This window comes from Rutilus rutilus (genome assembly GCF_951802725.1).
Source record: "Rutilus rutilus genome assembly, chromosome: 2".
In the NCBI taxonomy this organism is placed as follows: Eukaryota; Metazoa; Chordata; class Actinopteri; order Cypriniformes; family Leuciscidae; genus Rutilus; species Rutilus rutilus.
In genome coordinates, this window is record NC_140210.1 from 55086528 (window position 1) to 55105143 (window position 18616).

Sequence of the window (18616 nt, forward strand, 5' to 3'; positions counted from 1 at the left end):
CACGGTAAATCTGTAAGTCGTAGCTTTCCTTCCTAAACTGAAAATAGTCACAGCACTTGCATATTGTTGTCCTATTGTTAGTTTAACTGCTTCTATTGTTCTCATTTGTAAGTCGCTTTGGATAAAAGCGTCTGCTAATGAATAAATGTAAATGTAAATATAAAAAAAACCTGGAAGTTTCCAGATGAAGAACATTTTTTGGTCACATGACCAAATGTCTCAACAAGACCAATCCAAAACGTTGTAAATATAGAATGGACAACAATTTTATGATATAAAACATAATATGATTCTGCAGTTTTAGCTTAAATGATTTTGCAGACAATATAATAAACAAAAAAGCACAAAATCAGTGTTTCAGGAGATTATCTCAATTAAATTATGCAAATATCAATCATTAAGTGGTGCCTAATATCTGCCTAATACATAGACCTTAGTCTATAGGTATGAGATGCCACATTGAATTTTGAACATTGAACAACAATATAATCCAGTGAATAAACTGTACTTTTGTTCCCTCAGAAATGAAATATTATCCTAAGGTCTATTGAAAGGAGAGAAAACACATTGAGCTAACAGTAGCAGTTTGTGACAATCCAGCAGGATGAACCGTTATTCTTTTCCTCATATATTCATTTGCTCTTTCTTCCATGCCAGAATCATCAATATAGCCATTACAAAACCAAAACAAACGAAGATCAATACTTTATGTCTCTCCATGAACGACAGTTTCTGTTCAACAGTCACAATTACTTTAGCTGGAACAACACGCAGAGGGATGGACTGATCCTCCGGGATCACAAATGGAAAGACATTCTTTTCTAACGGCAGAGTAAATCCTGCAATATATGAATTTCTCCTGGCATCAGAAAAGCTCACCTTCCTCAAGGGTTTCTGGTCGCGCGAGTCCTGGAATAAATTCAGACAATAATCAAGCTTAACTCTCACTACCGCTGGATTTCCCTTCATGTTTAATCTTGACATTCTAGCTGTCATCTCTCTGTACGAATCTCCAACACGTCTGAGACCCCAGAAGCCGTTTTCAGGGGTCAAAGGTTGTGTAGGTGGTATTCCCTCCAATCCAAGACACACTCCAAGGCTCCAGTGCCGACTGTTTCCCACTTCAATATCCCATGTGTGAACACCATCACTGTATCCCACAGTTCCCAACACCATACGGTTCTTGTGCAGAGGAAGAGGGTTGGGTTTGTTCTGCCGATGGAGACATGATGAGGTGACAGAGGTCAGATCATCTGACACCAAGACGTCTGGTGGAGATGTGTTTGGATTCAGGATCACGGGATCTGAGGAGAACAAGGAATAGTCACATAAGTTGATAATCTAAGCAGTTCTTTCAGGAGTGATCTAGTACTCACAGTAAGGGCAGACGTCCTTCATCTTCTCCCACACTTGGTACTTCAAGTTGCCCAGATGTTTGGGAACATCAATAAGAGCTTCTGAACTCAGTTCTGCATCTGGGAGTGTGTATTTAGCTCTAAACACACACACACCACAGATAAATGAATTTTAATTCATTCTCATCAACATTTAGAAACAAATTGTAAAATTGGAAATGAAAAATACCTGTTCATAATGGTATAATAATTCTAAGAAAAAAACAAAACAAAGAGAGTACCCGTCATAAAGTAACAATAATGAACTAAGGTGTATTTACACTAAGAATATGTAACACTGATGCACTAATGCACTATGTAAAACGATTTACACTAATGTTGAATCCATTTTGTAAAAGTAATGCTAGGAAAGTGTGTGTGTGTGTGTGTGTGTGTGTGTGTGTGTGTGTGTGTGTGTGTGTGTGTGTGTGTGTGTGTGTGAACCTTCAGGAAGGTGATGTCCTCATCCTCAATTCGCTCTTCCAGTTCTCTGACTATGTCAGAGAAAGACAGAATTCCTTCTTGTATTCTCCTTTCTATCTTTTCTCCCTTTTCATTCTCTTCATCATTTAGAGATGATACCCTTCTCTCCTCCTCCTTTCTGAGGAACTGATGGAGTTTCTCAAAACCCATCCGGATACTCCTCTCTGTCATCTGAGTTTGAGACTGTGGGGATGGCATGTGTGAAAACCTAATCATCCGTATCTCCCATGCTGTAACAATGAACTAACAAATCTGTGAGACTCCTTAAGTTTACCTCTGTCCTCACAAAGATGACCAGTTAAAACTGCACTTTTAATGTTAGTAGGATTTTACATCAAAAACTGTGATAATAAAAAAAAAAGGAATTTTTTTTACATTCACGAATGCTTTCATCATAACTAACAGTGCAAACAGGATGTAAGTAAGAGATTAATTGAGCAGTGTAAACAGTGTCATTGATTACAATGTCGTTTTGGCAAAAGAGCAGAACTTTGTGCTCACGCTGAACTGAAATGATTGACAGCTCCAGCAATTATAATATAGAGGGATAATTTTTTATCACTTCTTTTTTATAATTTAAACACTTTAAATAATAGATGATTTCCATGCTACTAAGAGGAACAGTGTGAGGTTGACCGCTTGGACACATTAGGATCCTGTGGAAGGTATGTTACTTTTAGGCCAGTGATCCTGTTTTTTCTGCTTGTCTTTTCACATGTCAGTGGGCGGAGCCAAAGAGGCGATGATGAAGAAGTAGGCGTTGAACTGATTCTGTAGCGGCGGTATTGCTATTATGTAATAGTGGGAAGCAAGTACCAAACAAGCCATTTAGCAGCTTGGTTTCAATAAAAGCTGTTTTTGGACAAGGTTTTCTGAATCTTACAGTATGTTTTTCTTTCTATAGAACAATGACCTCTTTTATGTTAAATGATCAGGGAAAATTTTCAAATTCATGACCCCTGCACAGCTACTTCGAGTCCATAACCCTTTCAACATGTTGGACATCTCTTTTCCCCTGTGCCTTATTTGTCAATTTAATGTAGGCGCAATTATATTTTTATTACAACCCGAATTCCGGAAAAGTTGGGATGTTTTTTTTTTTTAATTTGAATAAAATGAAAACTAACAGATTTTCAAATCACATGAAGACAATAGAACAAAAATGACATAACAAATGTTTTAACGGAGAAATTTTACACTTTTATCCACTAAATGAGCTCATTTCAAATGTGATGCCTGCTACAGGTCTCAGAAAAGTTGGGAAGGGGTCATGTTTACTACGGTGTAGCATCTCCTCTTCTTTTAAAAACAGTCTGAAAACGCTTTGGCATCGAGGTTATGAGTGTCTGGAGTTTTGATGTTGGAATTTGGTCCCATTCCTGCCTTATATAGATTTCCAGCTGCTGAAGAGTTTGTGGCCATCTTTGATGTATTTTTCGTTTAATGATGAGCCAAATGTTCTCTATAGGTGAAAGATCAGGCCAGTTCAGCACCCGGACTCTAATACGATGAAGCCATGCTGTTGTAATACATGTAGTGTGTGGTTTTGCATTGTCCTGCTGAAATACACAAGGCCTTCCCTGAAATAGACGTCGTCTGGAGGGGAGCATATGTTGCTCTAAAACAGGGGTGTCAAACTCAGTTCCTGGAGGGCCACAGCCCTGCAGAGTTTAGCTTCAACCCTAATTAAACACACCTGATCAGTTAATCAAGTCCTTCAGGCTTATTTGAAAACTGCAGGTGTGCGTGTGTTGAAGCAGGGTTGGAACAAAACTCTGTAGGGCTGTGGCCCTCCAGGAACTGAGTTTGACCTGTGCTCTAAAACCTTTATCTACCTTACAGCATTCATAGAGCCTTCCAAAACATGCAAGTGTCACGGAATGGTGAGTTAGTGAGAGGAGGATTCAAGTGCAGGTAAGGATCTTTTATTAAATAACAAATAAACAAAACAAAACTAACAACAAAAACTCCCAGTGGGGGAAAACAGGACTGGCATCGGCAGGAACAGAACATAAGGGAAACATAGATAACAAACCAGCACAGGACTGCAAACACAGTGAGACTAAATAGGGAAGCAAACAAAAGAGGGTAACGGGGAAAGCAGGTGGGGCAAATTAATCAATAATCAGGTAACAAGATGGGAGGGGCTAGACAACTGACAGGAGAGCACATGGCACAAGGAAATGCATGACAAGCCATGTGCTCACAACAAACCAGACTATACACAAACACATGACAAACCGGGAATGCCAGAGCTCTGTCACCAACCCAAGATCAAACCCAAACAGAAGTGACAGAACCCTGACATTATTCCTGGGCTCATTTAGTAATGTCATCGACACAATCATGCCGATGAGTGATGCAGTGTAGTCTGAGGGCCCCAAGACCACGGGCATCCAATAAAGGTCTTCAGCCTTGTCCCTTACGCACAGAGATTTCTCCAGTTTCTCTGAATCTTTTGGTGATGTTACGCACTGTAGATGATGAGATTTGCAAAGCCTTTTCAATTTGACGTGGAGGAACATTGTTTTTAAAGTATTCCACAATCTTTTTACACAGTCTTTCACAGATTGTAGAGCCTCTGCCCATCTTTACTGCCTCTCTAAGACATCCCTTTTATAGCTAATAATGTTACAGACCTGATATCAATTAACTTAATTAGTTGCTAGATGTTCTCCAAGCTGAATTTTTTCAAAATGTCTTGCTTTTTCAGCCATTCAATTTGAAATGAGCTCATTTTGTGCATAACATTGTACAATTTCTCCGTTTAAACATTTGTTATGTTATCAATGTTCTATTGTGAATAAAATACTGGTTCTTGTGATTTGAAAGTCTTTTTGTTTTCATTTTATTCAAATAAAAAAAACGGCCCAACTTTTCCGGAATTCGGGTTGTAATACTGTTACTTCTTATTGCATTTCCATTTTTATTTCTACCCTTTTGTCATTAAATTCTGTGGACCCAAGGACCAAGTTAAACCAAGACATAACTATTCCAGTCTATATGCCATATTTCATACGACAGCCTACAGTCCTCAGTTGGATTTAACTTGAAAAGCCAGTTAAAGTTTTGTAAAGTAAACATCTGTGGAATTTGTTTAATTATGTTGATCCTAAACATTAACCTCACCTTTATGTACCTGGAGATTTTGCTTTCCCGTGACGTACCATTCTGTAATGACAGCAATGTATTTTTTGCTGAACGAAGGGCATCTTTCAGCTTCCCCTTTAAAGATGAACACAAATATTCATTATCACATCTGTTACTTTAAAACCCATTCGTAATTTACTTGGTAATGAACTGGGCTGACATTTCCAAGCATTTAATAATTACATAAAAAAAGTATCTGCTAAGAACAAAATTTCTCACCTTTCGTTGTCTGACAGCCTGTTGTAGCGGCTGTGTTTCATGCCATTCATGCTCATGTTTCTTACACTCTGAACATAAAACCTGGTCATCTGTTTGACAGAACAGCTCAATCATCTTTCTATGTGTCTGACACTCCAGTTCTCCATTCTCCTTCCTCGTGTTGTTCTCTCTCAGGTAAGACTCACAGGTGTTCCTCAGGCTCAGATTGGACACCGGTTGCTGAGGTGAAAGCTGTCGACAGACGGGACAGTTTCTGGATCTGCTCGAGGTCCAGTGATCATTAATGCACTGACGACAGAAACTGTGACCACAGCTCAATAACACAGGGTCAGTGAAGAGCTCAGTGCACACGGCACACGACAGGTCGCCCAACAGAGAGGCAGCCATGAAGACAGAGACAGAAGACGAAGAATAGGTTATTCCCTGAGACAAAAAAAAAAAAAAAACAGGAACAACCAAGAGAGAAAACAAACAAGACAAAGTAAAAGTCTTAGACTTCCTCATATATGCCCCTCCCATTTTTATGAGAGAGGAGGAGTTAGAGTTAGACAGGTGGATCATGATTGAATCTTAATGTGTGTGTGTTAGCACTAGTCAAGCCAACAGAACTCCAAATAGCAGCTAATTTTTATGAATGCATAAGAAATAATAATAAGTTCTAAACCTACCACAAAATATGCAGCCCTTTAAATATGCACCCATGATCACAGGTTTAAAACCTCAAAAATGTATCTACTTTTTCTTTTGTTTCTGGTGAAGTTTATAAAAAAAAAACATTCTCCCTCTAATGGTACAGAGCAGCATATCATTCTCAGGTGTGTTTTGCTTAAAAGCTGTTTTAATGCACACGACTGAATATGAAACAATGGAATAAGACACCAGGAAATTGTTGTCGCTTAATAAGGTAAATAGCATTTCCACCCTATAGACCAGACATGCTACATTAAAGCTATATATTTAGTTTATAATATTATAGTTACATATTCTCATGTATTATTATATTTTCTGTTGAACACCCAGCTTACCATATGAATGATTTCAAAAGAGTGTCCAAGTTCATTAAGCTGCCTTTCTAAAAACACATTATGCAGTGCATTATGCCATTCTAAGTATGTAGCATTTTGAATTGTTAAGTAAGTCTTCATCTTTCTGTCCAAGTAGGAGACACAATTAGTTACTGAATATTTGATCTATACATAAGGCCTATACAACCTTCAAACTACACTTTCTTGAAGGTCCAGGAAAGATTTTATTAAATCCAACATTCAAAGTTTGTCTTTGTTTATAAAAGAGAAACTGTCTTACACTGCAAAGATATGTGCCATCCCAGCAAACACATTTACGTTGTGGCAACGTCTCTGGCACGTTGCATTTCTGCTATGGCAACGTCGCTGTATACGTGCTCGCAACATTGTAACAACGTAGAATTGTAAGACGTGACAGGGCTGTAGCAACGTTGTTGCGCGACATTCAGCAACTGAGAGACGACGTTCTGACAATATTTTTATATGGTGTATTTTGTTAGATAATTACATACTTTTTATCGTTTATTGTTTATCTGTATTATTTAATGGGGCTATCAACACCTGCAAGTGTAGCCTACACTTTAAAGAGTAAAAATTACAGAAGGTTTCGTTAATTCAACTTTATTAAAATTGCATATAATCAAATTGCACTTCCAAAAGTCATACATTTGTGAAAAAAGAAAAAAAGAATGAAATAAACGAATACACATTTATTTTAAGTATAATAAATAAAACATGAAAATCAAAGGCAGATCAGAACATTTAACGAACAAAACCGGGTCTGTATGACAGACAGTAGCCGAGCAGGTGTCACCGGGGAAACATCCACAAATCCAGCAAAGGAGCAAAGAAACGAATGAGACTAAATAGCGGAAAAATCAAACGAAAAACTAAACAGTGCGAGCGATGCTTCATTAATCACATTAGAAATTAAAGCTGTAGGTTGTGTTTGATAGCTGAAGTAGGCTAAATGCAATACTCACGTATCCTTGCTCGATGATGAATGAGAACACAATGAGCCCAACAACAGGTGGTTGGAATTTAAAAGGCTGATTTTCCCGCTTCAGGGCAGTGACGAGTACATTATGTAGTCCAGTGGTTGTCAAGACACCCTAGGCACAACCTTAAGCAATGGCCCTGAACGATGGTTTAATGTCAACATTGTGACAACGCTGTAACAACTTCACCACACAACGTAGTTATAGCAACCTTTTGGCCATGTTGTTAAAACGTTGTTAGAAGGTTGGCTACGTTGTGCCAACGTTCTGTGTTTGCTGGGATACAGTTTTGCAAAGGTTGTACTGTACATAGACCTCAACACTTGGTACACAAACCTCAAGAACAGTGACAATTAATGACTGTAAAAAATGAGCTCCTTACATCACACAACAAATAACTATCAATTATGACAAAACAACTGGTTTAAAGTAAGCTAACAGCGAAACAATAATCCTAGAACAATAACTACATTTATCCATGCTGCAATGCATGCTGGGAACTCAACATTTCAGCAATATTTAGAAATAATTTTAATCTTAATAAATCATGAAAAAATTTGTGCAAAGCGTTATGGGATGTAGGATGATGGATATTTTTAAAAGAGACAGAAAGGAACAAAAAATCAAGTATTTCTGGAAACACCTTAAAAGAGAAACCTTTTACTTTTACCTGTGAATCCTATTTATGGCATTCTTTCGACTATTTTAAACATTCGCCTTTTTAATAATTAAAAGACTGAATTTTGCAATATTTGTGCCGTAGCCTTGTTTCTGCACTCGCAAGGGAGACTTTGATCATGTAGGTCAAAGATGTCGCAGCACAGCAAAATCTAATGAGTTAGACTTATGTAAGAACTGATTTTCCTGCTAAGACAAAACACCCTGCAATAAAGCCATAAAACACACCCTGGAAAGAAGATAACAAAGACAGAGCACAGGACACTCCTGTCCAAACGTTTTCCCCTTCCTTATCTATGCATCCCCCCTCCACAAGCCACTAAAGAGTTCACTAAGAATGTCTTTATATGTATCTTGTGAATCTATTGTTTTTCCTTTTCATGTTTGGTATCATTTTAAGTGTCTCAGTGCGATTGGTAAAATTGTCTTAATTTCATTGCATTCATTGGTTTAATGAGAAAGATTGAGAACTTAGGAGAATCCTGTTCTCCTCTCTGGGTGATATCTCTTCAAGATATCTCTCGAGACCCCCCCTAGGCTGCATGAACTGACCCAAAGCAAACTCTAAACAATATTGGTATAACCCTTTTGTTCTGGTCTGGGTATTTAAGGGTGGGTGACAGAGTAGTCTGTGGGACCCTTTACCAGGATCACCCCCATACAGTGCTGTTTCAGTGTTGACACACTGACACACCACTGTATGTCTCTGTCAGGAATGCATTGCTTACTTTTAGAGTCATCTTTGAGTAAATGATGTCATGTATTTATTATTTCTGAATTGGCTTTTAATCATTAACTTGTGTAAATGGCATGATAGATTTTTACCTGACAAATAAATGTTACATCTTGATTTATTCTGAAGTTTTCTGAAATCATTATTTTAGTAGACTATGAGGAGGCTGGTGCTACCGCAGCTCTGTGTCCAGGATAGGTCAAACTAAAGGCGCATATGAACGGAGCAGTAGGCACGTCATCTGAAGACCTTTTGATTTCTGTCTATCACTGACTTGGCAAGTTGTACGGAAGTGGCTAAATAAACTACACTTTTTTTGTATGAGTGAGCAGTAGGCAACCGACTTAAGAGGTATTAGCAAACCCTGCACCCTCTGAGCAAGATCACACTGGCGAGGCTGTGTCCGTGAGATCCACGTAAACCCGGGGCTTGTGAATCTGTGCGGCATCAGGTCCATTAATGAATAATTAATTGAAAGTATGGGATACTCGGAATAATCAAGGATCTAAATTAATTCATAATCAAATTTAGATCGTAGAAAATAGTCATAATATTCGATTATCATTTAAAATTGGAGTCAGATTACGCATAGAGCTAAAGTCATATTGAAACTAAATTCCAATAAATTAAGTGAACTTCACTGGAGCGCTGAAAAGACATACACGCATTATGCCTTCGCCCACCGTTGGATTCCGTCGTTGGGCCAATAGGTGGTCCTTACACTTACTTAAAAAAAGAAACATTTTCTTAAAACGGATTTCCTTAACAAAACAGGGAATGTGAAATAGGAATAGTATTTTGTACAGACAAATGCTAAGTTAGTATAGTTCACTTACACAAGAGTTAGTTACTAAAAAATAACTGAGAGTATAAAAAATGAAATAAAATTCAATACCTATTATTGTGTTTTGCATGCTGAATGTTGAAGTCTGTGTGACTCAAGCATGATCAATTACAAGATATTGTCATAAATATAGAGAGATTATATCAACACAATTAAAAGTTTCACAAGGTCTTTGATTGACATAAGTTACAATCATTATAGCACATGAAGGGAAGTAATTAGGTTGCTTTTTAAAGGTGACTTAACTTCAGACGAAATCATTAACCATAGTTACTTGATCCTGCCGTTCATTCATTTGTATTTCTTCAATATTTTGACTCAATTTTAAAGTTTCTCTTCACCTGTTGTACACAAACAAGCCTGATGACGTAATAAAGAGATACTGAAACCTGTTTGCTGTAGGCAAATTTTCATATTTGTACACAATTTTCGGTCAAATTTGTATTTTTAAGTAAATTTCTCCTTTAGCTCATTCTGATTGGTTAAACTGACCTTATTATTAAGCAGTGGATTCAGAGGATACTTTGGCCTTTAATGTACAGTAAATGACTGATAGTAAAAGTGTCGTCACTCACTTGATGCATCCAAAAGTATTTTGAACCGAGAAAGAAATATGAAAAAAATGATTTATTTTAAAATATAGCCCTTTCACACAACATTGCAAACCAAGCAGATTTAATAAGTTTGAAATCTACTGATCTAAGAGGTCAATGTGTGACATGATCCTCCTTAAACATCTTTTCACTAGTATTTTACAATTCAGAGTTCACCTAACCTCCACTTATAATTCCTGCTCTCCAACTTTCATCTACTTTTCTGAAAGGAACAGGTTTTGTGAGAGGAGTGTAACTGCATCGTGAACTATTATCAATAGTTTTGTTTGTTATGTAAACTGCTTTAAAGAGCACAATTGATGAATTATAGTTCCTGAATCAACACTAAAAAACTGATTCTGGATGCTCTTGAGGAGATTGTGAATGCAGATTTCAAGCGGTTCATCTGGCACCTGTGGAACGGTGTAGGATCAGACATCGAGCCTATTCCTCAGGCAAGGCTGGAGAACGCGGATCGCCAGGATGTCGTGGATCGCATGGTAGAGAAGTACAGTACTAATGCTGGGACTGTTGCAGTACAAGTGCTGTTGAACATCAACCAAAATGATCTCGCAAAAAAACTTGATTTGAAACTTTAGGAAGGTAAAGGAAAAACTATTAATACTGGTTTATGATTTAGTGCTGCTCTCTGAAGTATATCGTAGTGATTCCATGCAGACAAAAAACAGTTACATTTGAGATCGGTTAACTCGGTTGATAAAATTATGATTTTTACTGATTGCGTATAATGGGTGACATATTATTGTTTGAGCAGTTACATTTTAATGTTGTTGTTTTTATTTGTTATAATTATTTAAAAAATTTGGTGTTAGATGTTGAAATTAAACACCAATCATCAATGGTAGAGGATGATGAGTGATTATGTAATTTACATTTACTCATTTAGCATGTTATGCTGTGAATGCTTTGTCTGGGGATTGATCAATATAGATAACTGATGGATCATTATTTCTATATAATCAGAGTGTGTGAGTTTCTGTGCAAATGAGAGTGATTTATGAAAAAAACATAACATAAACCGCATTGGTTCAACATCATGCTTGCACTCAGAAAATGAAACAGAACTACAACTGACTTTAAAGACAGCCTGAAATCAACTACAAATAAAATATGTAGCACTGAGGATGTCAAAAGGGACAGATAAAATTACACCCCCCTTTAAATTTTTAACGTGGTAAAGACATTGTCACATTTATTTGTATTAATGGATTGCACTGTTCATTTCTGTTAAACTCAGGTTCGTCTGCAGGGGGCACCCAAGAGTTACACTACGCATCAGTAGCTGAATTGAGCGTCAGCGTCAGTTCTGGCAGGCCAGGTAGTCAAGACGCTGCTAATGCTATTTGCTAACAACACTGTCCCGTCAGCTGATCTGCTCCAGTTGATCTGCTTCAGCTGAGCTGCATTAGCTGGTTAGCTCCCCTCGCTGCTCAATGGCCAAAGCTCAAACTAGGCGCCCTATTTAAAGCTCATTCAGTTTGCTCATACATGCTTGCTGCTCGCTTCTGCTGATCTGTACGCTGGTAAGAAATCCGCTCTGGTTTTAACCCTTAAGCTATCCGTCCCGACGTTCGGGCTATTTTTGACGCCCAGAAACCCATGAGCTCAAGTCTCTGATTGTTTCGCTAATAAACACATTTGATCATTATTTTGCTCGCGCTCTGCTCAGTATAATGCCCATGGATGCGCTACCAGCTGTTTAATTCCTTCATCTAGCTCGTTTCTCAGAAGGTGGCTTGGTTATCTTTTCATAGCGCTTACACTGTAGACTGTCAAAACAGTTCAAAGACAGATAATTCTAGGTAACCGCATGTTTTAGCTATTGCGGTCTTGAATAGTCATTTCAGTAATTAATTAATAATTTTTACTATAATATAACTCGCTAAATTAGGGCGGCTCAAACGACACCGTTCGAGACACTCAACTTCTGTTTTGGGGGGGATGGCTCATTTAGTCAAAATAACGTAAGTGCCCTTATGCTGCTGCTGCTGCATCCCCTCATGCTGATAATGCTGTCTCTATATGCGGCTGCTATCTCCTGACCCCTCTTTCACACCGCAAGCGTGAGCGGCGCATCCGCGCAACTACATCATCACTGCAGCAGCAGACTCCCGCGAGTATTCACACTGGAAGTGTAGTGCAGCGGCTGCAAACTGTGTTTGGCAGACAATATAACCATTTCAAACAATGGGTCAGTTCTTTCAACATTTTTGTTTTTATAATAATACACCTTACTTTCACCCAAAACGAATAATTAAAAAGTTTAAATGGGTAAATACATATTTGTTATAATTAATTTTCTTTTCTGGCATAATTGTTAAAACACTAGACATTGGCATTGTTGTTAAAACTCTTGACATGCTTATTCTGTGCATTTTGAGCACGTTTTGTGTTAAATCACATTTATTTTGTCCATCAAAAGCATTAAAAGTGTTCTTTCACTTTAATTGCGCTGCTCCTGCTCCCGGTGTGAATGCACTCATTGATTAACATGGACGTCGAAAAAAAATACGCGCCGCTGACGCTTGCGGTGTGAAAGCGGGGTCATACTGCTGCTGTCCCCTGACTTCTGCTAATTCATGAATGGTCAGGGGACTCATCTGATTATAACATATTGCAAATTATCCGTATATTCGTAGATTACTTAGCATATAAATTGTTAAATCATCCTCTGTATCTCAGAGGATTGCCAGGTGTGGTTTTGTTTGGGGGGATATTTTAGCTCACAGTCCTAAACTGTGTGAGCGTTCCCTAATGCTGCTGCTGCTGTCCTCTGACTCTCTGCTATTTCATGGTGCTCATGAAAGGTCAGAGGACTCCCTGAACAGAGCCATGCCGCCAAATTTCAATTCAGGAACATCAACTTGTTTGCAATCTATTCAATACAAATTCTTAAATTATTTTTATTGTCTGTGTTCTTGACTTAATGGACCTGACAGAACTAACAGAATAGAAGTAGCATTCAGTACGTGATGAAGCGCGGTGTACGTGCAGAGAAAAGTACTCCTTGTTTGACCTGTGTTTTTCATGTATTTTCTACAGGTAAGCTGACAATAATCTTTATACTAGTAATGCCTAACAGTATTGTATTTTTATAGAGCCGTAGTTCGTGCCTGAGACGTTAAGAAAAGTTTAATTTTGACTGTGATTAAGAGTGTCGTACGTAAAATGGCGGACGAGAGTGTTAACAACTCAAGAGAAAAACTAGTAACTTTTAACATGAGCAAAACGGAGGGATAATTAACCAAATAGATGTGTACGAACATTAAGTTGTGTGTAGTGAAGAGTCTGGGCAGTCTGAGTTAAGAAGGCACACGTGTCTGTGATTAGTCTACACATAGATATGTTAACCTCATTTAGCATTACTTTGTCAGCCATTACATGTAAAAGCGCATTCAGTATGTACTGTTAATAAGAAGTCCAGTCAGATTCAGTGGTAAAATGCTTTTATTAATCATTTTGTGAGTTTATGATGAGAACATAGTAACTGGTGATCTGTTGAAATCTAGTTAATGATAAAGTCAGTTAATTAGCATATTTCATACAAGATTAAAAACTGATTAAAAACAATTAAAACAGTGATTAGAGTATTAAAATATATGTGCAGTTATCAATGCTAGAGTAATGTGAATTTATTCTAAATAGCTAGAGTTTGTGATACTTTAATGACGTTATTCGTCAGACCTTTCCTTTATGACTTAGGTAAAGTTGGTTTTATATTCGCACATTCGCGGACTTCCGCGCTCAATAACTCGTGAACTAAACGTTGTTGCTACACAAAACACCTATCACATATTACTACAGATAAAACACCAGAAGCTACAACATAATTTTCCTCAAAATGATCTTTCCTTCGCACTGGACAAAATACATTGATCTCTATGCGCAGGCTGCTAAGAAGGGACCATCTGCAAAGTGCAAACCCGAAGGAAAGCTCGTTTTGAGGAAGGAAAGCTCGTTTTGAGGAAGATTTAAATATTAAAACAATGTAATTTGTGTAGTAACAATATTCAGCTCACGAGATATTGAACGTGGAACTCCGCGAATATGCAAATATAAAACCAACTTTACCCAAGTTGCAGACTTGATCATGTAGGACCTCAGTCACACATACGTGGACAGCACCATGAATATAGTCAAGTAAAAAAAAAAAAAAAAAAAATTTTTTTGCTGCGTATTCACCTAGACTGCTTTAGTGTACTTTTGTGTAGGCTACTGTACATACAGTACGCAAATGTTTTATGTAAAAGTTACAGTAATTCACCAAAGGGATTTTTTTCATGTTCCAAAGGTAGTGCTTTCCTATTGACCAGACTGACTTACTACAGGTGAAATTTTGACAATACCTCTTTTACTGTACGTACAATAAACAAATAAGTTTAAGAAAAAAATTACAGTAATTCACCTTAAGTATTTTTTTCCTGTTCCAAAGGCTGTAGTGCTTTCCTAGTGACCAGACTGACTTACAGGTGAAATTTTGACAATACCTCCCTTACTGTAAGTATAGTACAAACATATTATTATTAAAAAAATACTGTAATTTCTCCTTTTTTCATGTTCCAATGGTTATAGTATGTTCCTAGTGATCACTCAATTAACTTTGATAAATGTATTAGGTAAAAGTATGTATTAGAACTGCTGTTCCTTGTACAACACAATTCTTTCATTAATTAAAAAAATGCAGATATTTTAGGTTAATCATTTTCAACGTTATAAATAAGCAACTCCCTTATTGTAATGATTCAAGTTAAGTTTTTGTTATGAAGTCCTGAAGAAGTGGATTCTGGAACACACTGCTGCTTCAATGTATATCTAATGAGTGATTATAATCAAGGCATTAATCAATAGTTTTCCTTCTATATATCAAATGAGTTGAATGACTTCTCTAGGCTTATGAGATTTTACTTTGTTATAGAAATTACCAGTGTGATTATCGAAAATGTTATTTCATGTATCCTTTAAATGTGTGTATTTGATATCTGAGGTGTAACATAAGGGTCTGACCCATGCCAGGAATGCAGTAACAGTGCTTGCTCATTTAGCCTGGCTTCCAGAGATGAAATATGGACTTCTTTAACAGGTGTCACTACATCCATCTGCTTTTCTAGGCTACCCTGATAGCAATGGTCTCAGGAGTCATTGAAACCTATAGTGGAGAGACCATTTCTTAGTTAAAGTCTTTACTTTACAGTTAGATTTAAAGTATCCTCTCCTTGAGAGAAAGAACATGTTATCTTAATGTTTTGAGAAGACTCTCCTCCTCACCAAATCCAATCTTGAAAAACTGTGTCTGTGTGTGTTAGTATTCTTGGTTACATGTTAAGGAACAAGTGGAAATATAGCTGCAAGCAGCGATACGGGGCCAAGCCCCTGAAGCAGCAGCAAGAGCAGGAAGAGTAAAAACAGCAGAAATTGAAGAAAAAAGAGCTGGTTTAGAAGTATAGGTGAAAATGAACTCAAAATGAACAGAAGTTCAGATGAGAATGAACAAGACATACATTAATCCAAGAGGAAGAAAGATTAGTACAACGTTGAATAATAAAGGAATCGACATGACACAACATTACACACAATTTTTTTAAATCATGCCACATGGGGCTCGAACCCATTATCTCTGGGTGAGATACCTGTCACTCATATCATTGCGCCACTGAGAAGTTGTGTGTTTGGCAAGATGAAGAAGGTCCAATAGTTCAAGTGAGAAGCAATTCAAAATGAATAATTTTTGTATGAATTTGCTGCATGTTGTATTTATCGAGTTCATTCACATATAGGCACCATGTCTGGAACAGAAGCAACTTTTCCACCACTTAAGGCCACAATACCTCTTGCGATCTGGGAATGTGCCACACAGCATTCAGACCCACAACCGGAATGGTTCATGGTTCATGCTAACCAATTAGCATGCTAAGCTAACTACCATAAGGCTGATCAGTCACTTCTGTATGGCTCAGTCCAAAGATCATCTGAGCCAATTTTCGTAAAAATTGAACAAAATTTGAATGAGGAGTAGCACAAACAATTGAACACTGTACTTTTCAAAATGGCCACTACTGTAATGGGCAGAGTCTTATTGTAAGATATTGATTGTGATCACCATAATGAGTGGAATCAGGTGTACTAAGTTTCATTTTACATCTATTTACATTCACATCTACATCAAAGGGTTCAAAAGCTATAACCCTTTTAATGTGGAATTTTTGAACTGGTGGTGGCGCTATAGAGTTGGTCCTACAGACTCAAAAATTAGTCCAATAACTATTCATTACAATCACTACAAGTGTGGAAGGTCACGACGTGCCTAAATTCAGGGTCCGAATGTCAGCCGCACAATTGATGGAGATATGCTTCAGTCTATCTATGTGTAGAAAATGTGTGATTATTTATTAGCCAATCAGAATCATTCAACCTGAGCAATGACAAAGCTTAGACCTTGGTGAAGGGTATAATTGCTGTGATTTTTGTAAATGTAAGGGGAAGCAGCCTACTTTTGATCACTGGAGTAATCACTCCTTGTGATTCTTGAAGCTGACTTCTGCCTGATGAAACTATCTTCAGTAAAATTTCCTTTAATTTATTATAATTCTGACTCTTGTCTAAAATTGACTGCACTTCCAATGCCTGGTCTTAATAAATCCTATCTGGTCCTTGGGTCTTTAACTGTAAGTCCCGAAATACAGATATACAGTGGTAATCCATATTGAAACAAGGACAATAAAGCAGAAGTTTCAGCAGATATTCTTTAATGATGTTCCACTGTTTAAGGTACACAGTGAGCACAACCATTGGGCATCTTTTCCAGGTAGCTTGTCTGGTGATAGTCCAATGCAGCATACACTGGGTACCATCTTTGGCACTGTTCACATTGGTAAACGTGACAAGGATTAATTATGTAACAAACCACTAACAGTTATGTGTGTTAACCAATTACATAATGCAATGAATAAATATTAAATAACATGTTCAATTGCTTAAATATTTTTGTTTACCCAAAGTAGTCCTGACTGAAAACATTTGAAAAAATTGTATTCAAACACACACATTTGTTTTACTTAAACTTTTACGTCACTTCACTAAACGAAAATATAGTAAAGTAAAAAGTACTTGACAAAACAATCAGTTAAAGGGTTTATGATAATATAAGAACAACTTAAACCAAGAGAGGATCAACAACAGCAAAATTTTGAAGAGGTGAAATTGAAATATTACTCTAACCACGAGGAATTAATTACAACTTGTATGTATAATCCCAGTGGTATTCCATGAACAATTAGAAAGATAATAGAAATAAAACAGTGCACTGTACAGTATCTTGAATGCCTCCATGATCTTGCTGTTCATTATCTGTCAGATTTGCTGCACCAATGCGTACAGGTTCAGTTACTACTGTTAATAATAATGTAGCCCCTATTAATGTACTACAACCTTAAAAAAAAAAAAAAATTACAGTATTATATTATTATGTAAAATAGTATTATTAGGTATTGTCAAAATTTCACCTGTAGTAAGTCAGTTTGGTCACTAGGAAAGCACTACAGCCTTTGGAACATGAAAAAATACTTTAGGGGAATAACAGTAATTTTTTCATAAACTTATTTGATAATTGTACGTACAGTAAGGGAGGTATTGTCAAAATTTCACCTGTAGTAAGTCAGTGTGGTCACTAGGAACATGCTACAACCTTCGGATAGTAAAAAATCCCTTTGGTGAATTAATGTAATTTTATTCTAAAAAGATTTATGTACATTATGTACAGTGACAGTGAGGCAGGTTTCCTAAATCATTATAATGCACTTTTTATTGTTGCTAAAGTACAATCAATAGCATTAGAACACATAATGTGAGAGATATTTGCTGGTACATCTGTACTTTGCAAAAATGTAGTTGTCTGTTTGCACACAATGGAAAAAAATATCTTCCCTATCTTCTTTACCACACACATTGAATGTTCAGTCACAACTTTGTATGCCATTAAAACATTATTTGCCCATTTTGATCGATTGTGGAGAGTGTTGTAGTTCACCATCTTTGTCCTAAAGATCACGTAGCTGCTTTTATTTTGCAAAAATGTGCTTTATTGCGCTTGTTATTGAGACAGTTTTTAAGCAAAAAAGTGCGAATGTGCGAATATAAAACCAACTTTACCTAAGTAATGATTTGTGTTTTAAATCCCGTGTAAAGAAGAGCATAAACATATAGCAGCTCATTTTAATATCACTACATGGTTGCATGAAGAATGAGTTCTGAACTTACCGCAAAATATGCGAGTTTAAACACCCAGAGAAACAGGTTTAAAGCCTCGGAATGGCGTCTCTTCTTTTCCGTCTCTTTTCCTTTCGTTTCTATCTAAAGGTGTGTCTTGTTTTCTTGTAACTCCACTAATATGAAAAACAAACTCACTCCCTCTAGTGGAGCAAAGAGTCTATAATCTGATATGAGAGAGAGAGAGAGAGAGAGACTGACTGACTGAATGGCGTC

The 18616-nt window shown here is 37.1% G+C and overlaps 1 protein-coding gene across 2 annotated transcripts; it reads right to left on the minus strand.

Annotated features, from left to right (window-relative positions):
• Nucleotides 1–252: 252 nt before the first annotated feature.
• Nucleotides 253–18523, minus strand: LOC311286365 (zinc-binding protein A33-like). Of its 2 annotated transcripts, XM_084402561.1 has the most exons (7): nt 18392–18523; nt 5247–5669; nt 5007–5102; nt 1839–2060; nt 1585–1607; nt 1377–1495; nt 253–1304 (listed from the first exon to the last, which is right to left on the minus strand). In XM_084402561.1, exons 2-7 carry the CDS (start codon nt 5631–5633, stop codon nt 625–627), a joined length of 1527 nt encoding a protein of 508 aa, XP_084258687.1. In that variant the 5' UTR covers nt 5634–5669; nt 18392–18523; the 3' UTR covers nt 253–624. The 2 variants fall into 2 exon arrangements, with proteins under 2 accessions (XP_084258687.1, XP_084258686.1); XM_084402560.1 differs by lacking the exon at nt 18392–18523 and having other exon boundaries at nt 5247–10705.
• Nucleotides 18524–18616: the final 93 nt, after the last annotated feature.

Excerpts from the sequence above, each read along its gene's own strand:
- LOC311286365 (XM_084402560.1), bottom strand. The coding sequence starts at position 5,807 with ATGATCCACCTGTCTAACTCTAACTCCTCCTCTCTCATAAAAATGGGA. Across the intron at positions 5,103-5,246 it reads AGGCTGTCAGACAACGAAAG|GGGAAGCTGAAAGATGCCCT; the intron begins GTGAGAAATTTT and ends TCATCTTTAAAG. Across the intron at positions 1,496-1,584 it reads TATTATACCATTATGAACAG|AGCTAAATACACACTCCCAG; the intron begins GTATTTTTCATT and ends GTGTGTGTTTAG.